The sequence below is a fragment of the Bombus flavifrons genome, chromosome 12 (assembly GCF_040668555.2).
Source record: "Bombus flavifrons isolate JBK064 chromosome 12, iyBomFlav1_principal, whole genome shotgun sequence".
In the NCBI taxonomy this organism is placed as follows: domain Eukaryota; kingdom Metazoa; phylum Arthropoda; class Insecta; order Hymenoptera; family Apidae; genus Bombus; species Bombus flavifrons.
The window spans coordinates 10,191,446-10,204,989 of record NC_138453.1 but is presented as its reverse complement, the minus strand read 5'-3'; the positions used below and the strand labels follow the sequence as shown (position 1 = coordinate 10,204,989).

Sequence of the window (13,544 nt, the reverse complement as noted above, 5' to 3'; positions counted from 1 at the left end):
AACAAGTCACATTTTCTACTTCGTATAGAAGAACAACTTTTAATTCCAATACATTGTTAACCAAATCTATTTATATCAGAACTAGCTCTACATTTAAACTTCAGCATTAAATGTGTATTTTGTCATTCGTTCGTTTTCTCGTGAAATCAATTACCAATATTTCTTCTGTGCGTTGTCATATGTGAGATAGCACCGACATTCGTATCTTTTGAAGCATAGTGGCGATCACAGCGAGCCTTTCGCTCCAGTCCGTCAATGTGTAGCGTCAAAGAGAAAGAAGCAAATGCGTTGGCTTAGCCAAGGGTCTGCGATCGTACATGCAAAGGAAGGAAGATGGAAGGACGGTATATAAGCTATATAGCAGGGGTGCTGAAAGTAATTACGTAACTCCAAGTACGTGCCTAAAGTTGATAGGTCTGTATAGCCACTTGCGTCTACCCTGTATTACGGTACGAGGGGGTTGCGAAAGGGTGGAATACTAGCTAAATTCGCCATCCACGTTAAAACGCTGTAAAATTAGCGAGAGAACAGTTGGGTATCATCAATTACGCGAATCGCTGTAAAACTTTAAACAGACGCGCGATATATCGATGAATCTTCGCGTCTTCGCACTAAATCGAGCGGCTGCCATAAATTTAAAAAAAAAAGAAAAAAATATTCGACGGGATGAAATTTCTCTTCCGACTTCGAGAGACGTAAGCAAGAGAGAATTTTAACGAAGCGGAGGGAAGATGAGAAAGAGAGTGGAAAGAGAGCATACCACGAAGCAACCCCTCCGGCTTAACCAATCGGGTTCGCCTGACGGATTCGTAACGCGGATTTCAATAATACATTGCGAAGAGACAAGCAACGGGGAATATCCCAGGCCTTCGACATGGTCCAATGAATAAAAACAAACGGGCCAAGAGTAACCATAGCAACGCAGTAAAGAAAGTTCGGATTTTAGGGAAAATTAAAAAGAGAAAAGTAGGCGGGTCGTGTAATCTTAAGATCACGTGGGGAAAGACACGACAGGAGAAGAAATAGTTGTAGGGAGAAATGATCTGATAGATTCATAGTTTTTTTTCATCTGCCACCTTCATTTTCTTTCTGACTTTCCTCGATAATTTATAAAGAATTAAACAAAGACATCATTTGTGTTTATACTTTCTAATATCCTCATTTTTCACAAGTGCATATTGCTGAAAGGAGAGGAATTATTAAGGTGAAACTGATACCACGTTTCATATGTGCCCCGGGTTTATCAATTTTTAATGGTATACAGGTTGAGGGAAGAGGAACCCTTGGGAGGATAAGCGCCATTCAATTTCGAGGGTACGAAATGGAAGGAAGGGCTGTTGACACCAGCTGTTGTCAAAAAAATTACTCTAGTTAAACTGCAAGCATGAAAGAATTGTCAGATGTTGTCGAATATCGAATACAGTAAATAATCACACGGGAAAAACATGATAAACTTTATCGGTAGACGCTACAGCTCTTTAAAAGATAAAAAAACGTAACTTATTATGTCTCTCCCCTGTAATCTTCAGTTATATCGATTTTTCACGTGACACGAGATAGTCGCTTGTCGGAACAAACAAATATATGGCACGATGTGTGCATCGATCGATGGAACTCGATACCTTTGAAAGGTAATGGCGGTAAATTGGAGATGACAGTGACGAATGATGCATCCACGACGGTCAATCATCACGAGAATAACAAGATGGCGGTCAGAGACTCGTGATTGATCGCGATATAGGTCGAAAAAACTTAAGTCGAAATACGGGAGAAAATATAGTTCTACGTTTTCAACTTCCTTTTCGAATATACCACGATTTCTAGATCACTCTGTACATAGCATGATAGCACAGCTTGCAAAAGCCTTAATCACGTTACCCGATCTGCAAGGAAGGACACAAGAAGTGGTGCATAGGGGCTGCTGATGACGCTGAAGACAGATGAAAGAATAATACCCAGAGGAAACCACAACATCGATAGAAACGACGTAAAAGACAAACTACGACCCGACCTATCGGATGTACATGACAACTTGTCTTCTAGGGGAGTGGAAAAAGAGAGGGTTGGGTTCAGGAACCAGTAAACTACAACTAAGGACAACCATGAGACAAGCATAGCGAACAATCGTACGAAACCTATCGTTATACTGCATGAAGTGGCAAGAACTTTGAGGAAGAGCTATTGTCTAATAGCTCTCGTTCCAAACGAGCAACCAAGAAGATTTCCCCTCTATTCGCTTTATGCGTAATTCCTAAAATCGTCGTTTTGTATATTCCATCGAATTTCAGTAAATGGGACTAAATGAAAAGCATCGGAGCAAGATATTGTCAATCAAGGCCAACATGGTCCTTCGTCTGGTTTGTTCAACCGAGGGTGTCGAAACCCTCGACGCCAGGAGCATCATAGGGCCAAATACCTCGAGGCTGCCGCGGCTCCGTCAAATCGAATCGCCTAAATTCGAATGAAACTAAATCTTCTTAACGAATTTAACCGGTACGCATAGCTGACGGTTCGTTTACGGGAATCTCGTATAAATAGAAATCAATTTCCTATTGAAATTCATTTTCGTAATTATTTATATATATATATCTCGTCTTATATAGACCTTATCTTACTTTACGTATAGTTATCTTATATTATCTTAGTCACTTATAGCGCGGCAGTAAATAACATTGTTATTCATTTGAGTCGTAGATATTAGAAGTCTCGCTACTCGAATTCCAGGAAGTTGAAACCACTCTACTTGTGTAAACTCGTTATTTACGTGGCTTGAAATATCTTTTATTGGATATACTTGTATGTATACAAACGTATATCCCGATTTTCTCAAGGAGCAAGTCTCCAAAGACATTTTAGTATTTTTAATTTCCGTTTTACTTTGAGCCATAACATTTCCCCTGGTATGAGCAACGCAAGTTCGCAATCAAGACGCATCTCGATACTTCCGATTCGATCGAACGAAGTTTACCGCGACACGTGTAATGTTCTTCGAGAGAGGGTGCAATCCGGTTTGCCTTGGGTGATACGTTACCTTGACATTGTAAACCCAAAGTGGCGTTTCCGTGCCTGCGGAAAAGCCGAGCTCACCCCCGAAAATGTAAAGGCAATCCTTGTAAGCTACCGCGCTGTGTTCCTGAAGTGCTGGCGGTCTTTCTCCCCCAGGATGCAATTCCTCCCATTTACTGTCGGCTGTAAAGAAAATAAAGAAAGGGTTAACCCGTCAGCTCGTTATTCCAAACGTTTTCATATTCCAGACTCTCTCTTTCTCTCTCTCTCTTTCTCTCTTTCTCTCTTTGCATCAAGCTGGATAAACAAGATTTACGCGACTCTGGCTTTGTGCATTTTTCCGCTAGGGGGATGATGAAGTCGCGATTAAAAGAATTGCGACAGAGTGAAGGAACAAAGAGGTTCGTCTTATCGGTGTCGCGTGTTCCGCATCCAGACGGTATGCTTAATTTAGCGGCTGCAGTTTTTTTAATGTATGCCGTTGTTGCACGCTTTAATTACCTGTTTCCGCTGTAACGTGCAACGTGTATGCATACAGTTGTCCTAGTTTTTGCTAGGATAAAGAATGCCGTGCCACTTAACGGCACAAGCGGTGCCCTTATTTTTCGGCATATCTTCAGAAACTCGCTTACACTGCCAGCCATAAATATCAGGACACCTGTTCGTTACATATTTATCGGTAAGCTCCAAACAAATCTGAAGTCCGTTTGAATATTCGGAATCGATTCGAGTCAGTTGTCGATGCTTTGTATGAGACCAGCCAATGTCTCGACACTTGCGAACGAGAGTGCACGGGTGTTCGTGTGAAATTACTACATCGATGCAACACCGTGCAAAATTAAAAGGAAGACACGCAAAGGGAATCGTAATCTCAGGGGTATCTAGAAATCTTTTTCGACGCGCTAAATCACACTTTCACCCGCCTCGGCAATCTGCTGCCCTGAAATAAATCCTCCAAGCGGTCGGGGCTTCTTAGAAACAGAGGGACGACGGCGAATGTTGCAGCGTGTTCGAGGGATTAAATGCAAGCAGTGCCAAGGACGCGAAGAAAAAAGAACGAAATGTACGAGAAATAATTATACCGCGACTCGCGTATTAAAACAAAAACCACAGGGTGTCTGTGCAATCATGGTGCAACCGAGTAAGAAACGATTCCTCGTGAAAAAAGTAAGTGAAAAGTGCGGAATGAAGGTTTTGCGTCGAGTAAATTTCCAAAATCGCGTTTTACTCGAGGACGAAGCCTCATGCTCAGAATTTTATTATAATTTATTTTTTCATAAAGAATTGCTCCTTGTGGGTCTATATTACGATTGCAAAGACACCTTGTACGCTGACAAAACATCGTTCTTCTTTTTTGCAAGAATCAGAGCGTGATTTTTACGTAATCTACGTAAAAGCAGATCGAATAAATCTAAATTCATTCAACGTTAAGTTGATGACGCTTTGAAGGGTGCGTTAAAACTTGTTCCTTTATTGCATGGGTTTAACAAGAGATAGACGTTCTTTTTTACCCTTCGGAAGTTTTACGAAAAGAGAAAAGGGACGCTCCCCTAATCCGCTCAGAAAAATAAAGGCAAAGGAAATCAGCGGGGCATGAAGTTACGTTATATCGTATGAATAAAGGAAGGACGAGATTTTTCTTGCCCGATGCCGAACAAAAGATTCTTTCTTCCACATTCCACCTCTCGCTGTTCTTCTGTATTTTCCAACGAAAATCAAAAGAGTGTTCCTCTACGGTAAAAACGTTCGAATCGCAGCTTCGCACTGGAACGTGCTCGAGAACAAAGCGTACGAAATTTACGTAAGAAGCATAATGTGTTGGCTGAAGTAGTTGCGGCTCTCCTAGACTGACACTAGAGATGCCCGACATTGATTACGAACACGTGTCATATCTAGCTGGCTACGAAGCTATGCACCCTTTTGTTCGAAAAATGCTGTTCACAGGATAAAGTTCCGATGGCTTTGATGGCAGAAAAAGAAAATAATCGACTCGAAGCGAGTAGAAACGATCGATCCGCTATAATCTTTATCAAACTCGTCACAAATTAGGCATTCGATGTAAAAATGGATCAAGGCACGTGAGTGGCTATCACACTAGTTCATTTCAATATGTTGTATCAACGCACTTATCACAACTTCAAAGGCAAATATCAAAAAATGTTATTTCGCTCGTTTTCATTCGACAAATGTTTATAATACACTCGTTCGTGTTTAGGTTAACAGCTTGTTGAAAAATGTATTAAAGAAATCGATGTGTCATACAACGATTGAAACAAATATCTGCACGCTATTGGGGTTTTACCATCGTCATTAAAGTTTTAGAATAGATATCGATTTAATAAATAGAAAATAAAGGACAAGAACCCTTTGAAATCCCCACCAATCGCAAAAGAGGGTGAAACAAAACATACAAGGACGAAGTACTCTTACGGTTCTTCGAGGTATCACAATATTTTTGCAAGATCAAGTATCGACAATGCTATGCTTTTAAAACATGCCAGGGGGTTACTCTGATAGTATTTGCCCCCAGGAGACAAACCGCCAACATGCAACCCTTCCGATGCCGCTTTAATATTCACCCGAAGTCGTAGCCGTACAATCCCTTCTGATGAATAGAGCACCTCGTGGACGTACCATCAACCATTGCAAATTCATTTTAGGATTTCGCCTCGTATTTTGCGTACAACGTCGAATTATCCACAGTAACGTGTTCTGGTTCGGATCATCGCACGATTTAAACGTCTCTTTCCTAAAAGAACGTAACGGGGACTTTGACCAATTTAAAATCCGCTCGCGTGAATTCGCTGGCTGATTCCGATATCGGTCGATGCAGAGACCACAGGGAATACGTTTAGTGTGTTGCCAGTCAAGCAGATCGAAACTTGGCTAGGCTCTACGTGGTCGGCTATTTAAGCCGAATAAGAGATTTTATTCGATTCTTAGTAAACTTTTTCTGCTAAGACTAAGCGTGGTTTCCAGCAAATAATTCGCAATTGAAGAAACTGATCGATTTGAACGCGATGCTACGAAATGATTGATACGATACGTCTCATAACTCTAAAATCGCTTCAACATTCTCGATTCAATTTCCAATACACTGCCTCGCTTAGTATGCTATCCTAATGTTTACTCGTTTTTAGATGATTCAGAAGGATAAACTTTGGGAACATAAATTTCCTACAGCTAAGACGATTCTAAAATGTGTTGTTTCACGTTTTATATCTCTTTTTCTCACAAAACATTGTTTACCAGAAGATTGCTAATGTCAAAAGCATGTAAATAAATATCACTTAATTTTTACCTCAAGACACTCTACCTACGATATTTTTGACTCTTCTGAACTTGAAATGCGATTCACTCCATATATCAGTGAAATATCACTTGCACTTTGCTTCTAGACGTCTCGTATAAGAATCGAAGTGTTTCGGCTGGTTTTACGGTTACGAGACGAAATAGCCAAACGCACGGTGCTGGTTATGACGCGTATAAGCCATGGATTATCACATGAGGGTGCAATTAATTCGCGTACGTCTGATCTCCGTGGAAACAGTCGTAATTGTGGAGTATCGCCGGCGGATTTAGTTGATATACGTGGGCTTTAATAATGGCGTATTATTGATCAGACTGAACCCCGTTTAAATTCCGTCGCGCACCCTCGTTCACCGAGCGAGATGGTAGGGTGCGTTGGTCAGAGATGTTGTTCGTGTACCGTATTCAAGTTACTCAGACGTCGTGTATTAATACCTCTTGTAATTACAAGGATTTTTTCCACCCACTAATTCCACTTTCCCTTTTCGCTTTCCATAATTCCGTCGTTAGTTGCAAAGCTCCCTACTAACTATTCGTACATATCGTCGAGCAAGAATTGAAAGCGATAGTAATTATCACTTACCGAGGCTGTATCGCCAGAGGTCTTTGAGAGGAAGATTGCCGTTTCGTCCGCCAAGGAGATATACGTGCCCTGCGAGCAAAGTAGCGCTGTGCTTGCTTCTGGAAGGTGGTGCGGGCCCATTTTCACTGCCAGCCGCAGTAACCGAGCTCCACATTTTCTTCCTGTAACAGAGAGATCTCGGAATTAGTTCTAGTGAAAGAAACGATTTAACGAGTGTTTTATTCGTGATATTCACCGAAATTGAGTGAAACTGAGAAAACTAGATTCGATTTGTAGTAAAAGAACAGACTGCGGATGTTGCTGCATTTTGCTGCAGTAACAGATGAACCAAAAATAGTTCAATGAGAATTTAACGAATGTTGACGAAATGTACTTTCAAAATTACTATGTGACCACTGTAACTTGGCTTATCGAGTATTTATCCATAAGAAAGATAAATTTATGTCTTGACTGTGCTGATACAGGAAGAATAAAATATAGAGAAACGAAATTATTACATAAAGTAGATTGCTTTGCTTCTTGTTTTAATAATCGCGAGTTGGACAGTAAGGAATACGATATTCTTAAATGCCTCGTATGTTGGCTTTAAACGTATCAACGGCTACGCAGACGTATTTGAAATTCAATTACCGAAGCTTCGAAATCGAGTTTCGGGTAAACGAATGCACCCTCATGCACCCCAAACACGCGTACGCAAATACGTCTGCCAAGCAATACGCTCGCCGGTAGACGCGCCACGCCGGTACAAATGGGATTCCCCATGGTATACCTATACTCGTTTTGTACAGTACCACCAAGAAAATGTGGCGGAGGGAAATCTGTGAAAATACGGGGAAAATAACGAACGTACAGTGGCTCACGAAAATATTTGAACGTTTAGATTGAAACTTCTTACGAATATACTATATGTGTTATACAAAATTTTTCGAAATTTCATTAGTACCATAACGAGGCACGACCATCGTGATTATATTGACAAAATCTGTAATTTAATAACATGAGTCACTTATTGCAAAGATATTCTTAGTAAAAAAAATCAGTATAAAATCAATAAAAAATACAGTATGAAATTTGGAAAAGTTTCGTGTAAGGCACGTAATGTATTCATACAATTTTTCTATACTTTCATGGGTCATTTTATGACCTGCAATGTTGCTCAAGAAAATTCTAAAGCACGTAAGTATTGTTTATCGTCTTAGAGTTGAAACGTGAACCAGGAAGAAATAGATATATCTTTGCTAATGGAAATATTAATGAAAAAAGAGGGAAGATTGAATAGTGCGTTAAACGAAGCAATTCCTTGTTGACATATCAATCTGGTTGAATAAATTAGGCTTTGAGGTGTAACCTCTGTAGTGGGCGGTCTAATTCAAATGAATGGAAATTCAACGATTCCCCCGTGAAACCGTGTTTAAATATAGGTGGAAAAGTTTCTCAAATATCAGTCGCTATTCGCAACTTCCTCGTATTTGTCGCATCGTTGCGTAACTTGCATTTTCACACTTTGTCAAATCGATGGCAAATGGTGTCTGACCCGGAAACAAGAAACGTACGAAAACATGTCGTTTGTTCTCGTTGCTTTCCACGTTCATCCTACTGGAAGTATACTCAAAGACACAGTCATTTTAATCTTTTATGATGCATCGACGCTACGTTTGCGTCTGCTTCGGTAAAAATGACGACAGTGTTGAAATTGTGAAATCACTGGCAAGAAACAAATCTTCGAGCGCAGACAAATTTTAGAACACGCTCCGGTTCATAAATAATAGAATAGCTGAGCTCGCTTGCGCAATAATCTACTAACGAAACAACAATCCCAAAGATTTTATATAAGTTCCTAGTGATTTTTTTTAGTTTTATCTTATCTTCTTCTAGTTCAAGTGCTCTAAAACTTAAGAACGAGCGTGTATAGTCGGACTCGATGGATTTTGTCCGGGCATATTTTCTCAACCTCTCTCGTTTGCTCGAGTATTGTTTTATCACAGCAATATCCCTTCGACTGCTGGCTCTTGAGCACTCTACGGGGAAGCGTTTTCTTCCTGCAACCCCTAACAACGTTGGAAACCGGCGTGTTATCGACCGGTGGCGGGAATTTCATTTTTCCCAGGTTCGATATGCTACGAGCGCGACCGCCAAGATTCGACTAGATTTTGATCCCCCGACTCCCTTTTCGTTTGAAAGGCAGAGGGAGGAATTCTGCGTGGAGGGTGAGCGAAAAGCATCCTCTCTCGCTCGCTCTGCTTAACTCGATTCGCGAGGGGATGCGTTACCGCTACCGGCTTCCGAAAAGGGAGCGTAGTCAGACAATTTCCTCTATCGCGTCGACACTCGCACTTCTCTTGATTCCTGTATTACGTGGCCCGATGTTCCTTTCCCGGCTGTTTCGCGTTGTTCGTCCAAGGACCTCTGTTTATGTCGCATTGCATCTTACAATCATAAAATCGTCAACAAACTTTCGATTCATAAATGAAACACCAAAGGAATGCAAGTGATACTTTTATGGCATTGCGTACATCGCAATTTAACATTCAGAAGTGCTAAATCTTTCACTTTATGAATTATCGAATACGAAGAAAATCATTGTATCTCACTTGCATCTGTTTGACACTGACGATCTTTCTGTTCTTCCCTCAACAAGACAGAGTATATTCACTGGAAGGAAGAGAAACGATAGAGAGGCAGTTTATTCTCGTTTCGTAACTGTAGAACCAACATAGCGTTAAAATGGAATTACAACGATAACTTAGAAACACGTGGATCATCTGTTCTAATCGCGTGTCGTATCTATAAAAGTTGAAAAGTTTAGGGTTCTTTCACAATTATGTATTTTGAATGAATCGATCAACTCTTTGTGACGAGGATTATTTACTGAACATCGTACATGCTGTCACTAAAAACACTAAAAAGCCTTACTGAATTACGTGTTCGGTCGTTGCTCGTTGCTTGTTTTTGCCATACTGTCTGATCGTTAGCAAGTCGTCAACGTGGCAAAAAAAAGTTACGATTTTCTCGCGCGAAATTAATCTGTCGGACTTCATCACGTTACCTAGCCAAGCGTCGTTAACTGCACGACTTTTTTCTACGTGATCTTTGAAATGGACGTAATGCACGGGGGAGAATCGAGCGTAAAGATCTTATGAAACATACGCGGGTGTCTGAACAGCGTCAACGAATACCGGGAGCGAGGAAAATACGACAACCGATATAATATCTCCGTCTAGAGATTTTAAACAGCGAGCTCGCACCCCTCGTTCGAATACTAGCGAAGAAGGCAGGATTAGAGAAATGTGGCTGGTATTTTTCAGCGATTTCACAGTATCGATTCTTTCGTTGTCTACCGCGGAAAAATATGTAGGTATTTCCAGCAGCTTATCCTCCTATACGTTCCTACACGCTCGTATACGTTCCACTATTTTTCCTCTTTTTAGCCCCGAGTCCATGTTTCTATACCAAACTCTGGTTAAGGCGATAACAAATCGCGATAAGTGAGATTTATGAATGTTAAAGGCTACGGTTTTCGAATTCCTTCTATACACACGCTACTTCATAATCTAGTACGAGCGGCATATTTGAAATATCAGAAGCTCTTAGCCATGCGCTAACAAAATCTTTTAAGCGAACTTTCACCTAAGGTTCGTTAACGCATTCTTACGTCGGAGAATGAAGACTGAGTTCTCATTACAGCGGATGCACGTGCAAAGAACCACTTTTCGTTGTACACCTGCCCGTGTAATCTTTTTCTCCCTTGCCTTTCTTCCGCATCTTTTCCTGTTTCTGTTCAGCGGACGCCAACTAAAAGTCATCCGGCGCATGCAACGTTGCACACCCCATAGGATGCAGAAAACTTCTCGCGTATCGCGTCGATCTTTGGACCCCTGTCGATTCATCGAAGCGAATGAAAGCATTAAAAATTCAAGCGTTGCTTAAGTGGCAATTCCCTTTAAATTAACGCCAATCTATATCGTGAATTCTTAATATCGAGTTACGAGTTACGATCGAACTTTTCTTCTTTCTTTAAAACGTTTACAAAGTGTCGTGTGGCGGGCAATAAGAAGGAAGTAGGGGAAGTCGTTCCCTGTCATCGCGTTACGATGTAAAACGTCCCTGCCGTTTGACGCGTGTTTTGAATGACATCCTCTAGAAACCCTCCAGCGTGTCACCAGTGTCACTTGCGGTAGGATCCACGTAACCCCACGCATTCCCATGTATAACTACGTCCGATGTAAATCATCTAAACGAAGCTTATAAAACGTAATCCCAATCACCGTGCAACACGAACGTGTCCGATCATTTTTCCAGGACATCGAATTTCTCGTTTCGTTGGTTCGTATCTATGATTAGATGTTGAACCTTTGGTATGTGACTGTATAGATATTCGAGATTCAATTCAGCGCTTACTCGAACTCAACTAAATTGAAACCGCTTTACTAGCGCCAACTTGTTATTTGCTTTACTTAAAATATTCTTTTAAGCCACGTACTCATTAAACGAGTCGCTCGGATCGAGGCGTGTTGATCAATCTGAATGAGAAATAGATAAATTCGTTTGCAAGGAATTTTTAAAATAGAACGAAACCTTAAAATAAAATCACAGAGCAACGTGATGCAAATTGATAATACTTGTTTCTGGATGGTCGCGGTATCGGTGCCCCTGAATAGAGTATTAGACCCAGTTAGGTTTCAATAAATGAAATTAATGCGGCGACAACAAAGATTCCGACAGTGTGCCGTCTGTGTCGTTTCTTCTGCACGATAGCAATTGCGTTGAGCGTGAGTTATTTCAAGTGCTACCTAATATTCGTCAGTGCGAAGATATTTGTGTCAAACAAACGCGGTGAATGGCCTCGATCAGGCCAGAGAAATTGGTTTCACACTGAAATGCATATCCTTAAAAGACGACCAAACAGAAGTGCAGGATCGGCGAGAGATTTCGCTCGACACGCGAAAATTTTTGAAAATGTAAAACGCTATCTTCTTGCTGAAAGTTTCGTTTAAATTAAAACAAATTCATACTTGACTACTTTTCCAAACTGAACTATTTTGAAAACGATGTCACCAGTGCAACATTGTTAATCTTAATTTTTATTTTGAGCCATAGAATTTTCCCAACTTCGATTGTACCACGAGCTTGAGACTCAAATTTTAGTCTATGCATCGCACAAATTTAAATCTCTTGTTGCGTATTGTAGATAATGTTAAAGAACTGAATCTTCAGCTTGTCGTTATAACGCGAGTATAACGCGGTGTCGTGTCACGTATATTGTTTCATATATTTATTTCAATAAAAAGTTACTCGTTATTCTCGAATAACTTCATTTTATTCGTAGCTCTGCTGGAATAAAATTTTATTCGGACAATGTCCAACCTTGTATCATGGTTTATAAAGAAGATAGAACAGCATACTTGGCTAACATTACGTGAAGAACATTGATTTTCCGTGAGGTTAAGGACACCGTAAACCGCATCTTCACCACGTGACTTCAACTTCACTGACTTCATAATTTCTAAATATCATCTATTTTAATCTATTCGAGCTTCGCGTTTAAACTCGTTTCCCATCCCGAACGTCGTTTATTGTTCACATTTCGCGTTAAGGATTTATACAAGAAAAATATCGCACGCGATAAAGTTCTAAGTATCAGAGACAAAAGACCGCAATGTTTTCAGCTACTTCGACCCACGGTAAATCTCGAAGGAGCGGAAAACGTGACGAGCAGCGGGAACATTTGAAAAATGTTAAGAAGAACGAATTAATTATAAAGGTAGCCGGTAACGCTGGATGCCTGAGGGTAACGCAATTTTAACAAGCTTACCTCTCTACTCGGTAAACCCTCTATCTCGTTAGCTTTGGCGAATGCAACTTGTGACCCACATGCAAGCGACGATTAAATGCGACTAAGCCTGCCTTTACGGTGGTAAGAACATCGCTGAATGCTCCTCGGCGATTAACCTTTGATTCGGCGGAAACGCATCGTCTAATTGGTAGACCTTCGAATCTGTCGAATGACGTGGCCCAGAACGGTTAACAGAAGCAACAACGAAATCTCCGGTTCGTTCCCAGTGATCTCTTCAAATCGTCACAAACTCCACTTTCAACCTGTTGTTCCCAACGGCAGGTGTGACACGGTGAGCAAGAATCCAACCGACCGCGGTATTCGAGTTTACACAGAACACACGGCGGAAGAAAGACAGGTTCATCCTTAAACTGCTTCACCGCGACATATTGACTGTATCCACCACTGGATATATCGCCAAGATATTGCCAATGTTGACAAGGATCGTTCTATTGGCGCACGACGTACGAAGTGTCACTCGGGTCATTCAGTACCATTCAGAAATTCCATGCATCTTTTATCTCGCCGCGGCATCGAGTCATTGATAATCTTTGCCTCGGCTCCGATAAACGTCTTCTTCATTTACGATCACTGCAAAGACGAGAGATTCATGGTACCGCGTAATGATCTCGTCAAACCGTGGGATCACCGCGATCAATCTTCGACGGAGTGATTCACCGGGCAAACTTCGCCACGTTTCCTTGTTGCCATGGATCAAAAGAAAAGAAAAGCTAAGATGTGTCACGAGGACGGCACTCTGCGTGCTCGACGTTTCTTCCGTACTGCGTCCGGGTCGAGCACCTACCTCGTCGA

At 41.1% G+C, this 13,544-nt stretch overlaps 1 protein-coding gene across 7 annotated transcripts in view; it reads right to left on the bottom strand.

Annotated features, from left to right (window-relative positions):
* LOC138185665 (uncharacterized) overlaps positions 1-13,544 on the bottom strand; it is a 28,211-nt gene that overhangs the window by 9,429 nt on the left and 5,238 nt on the right. For 6 of the 7 annotated variants that reach the window (XM_069124789.1, XM_069124785.1, XM_069124786.1 and 3 more), the window contains 2 exons: positions 6,899-7,059; positions 3,032-3,189 (listed from right to left, as the gene is read on the bottom strand). In XM_069124789.1, the coding sequence (XP_068980890.1) occupies positions 3,032-3,189; positions 6,899-7,052 (312 nt within the window). In that variant the 5' untranslated portion in view covers positions 7,053-7,059. Of the gene's footprint in view, positions 1-3,031; positions 3,190-6,898; positions 7,060-12,710; positions 12,849-13,544 lie in introns of those variants that run through there. The other variant, XM_069124788.1, reaches the window with a different exon arrangement.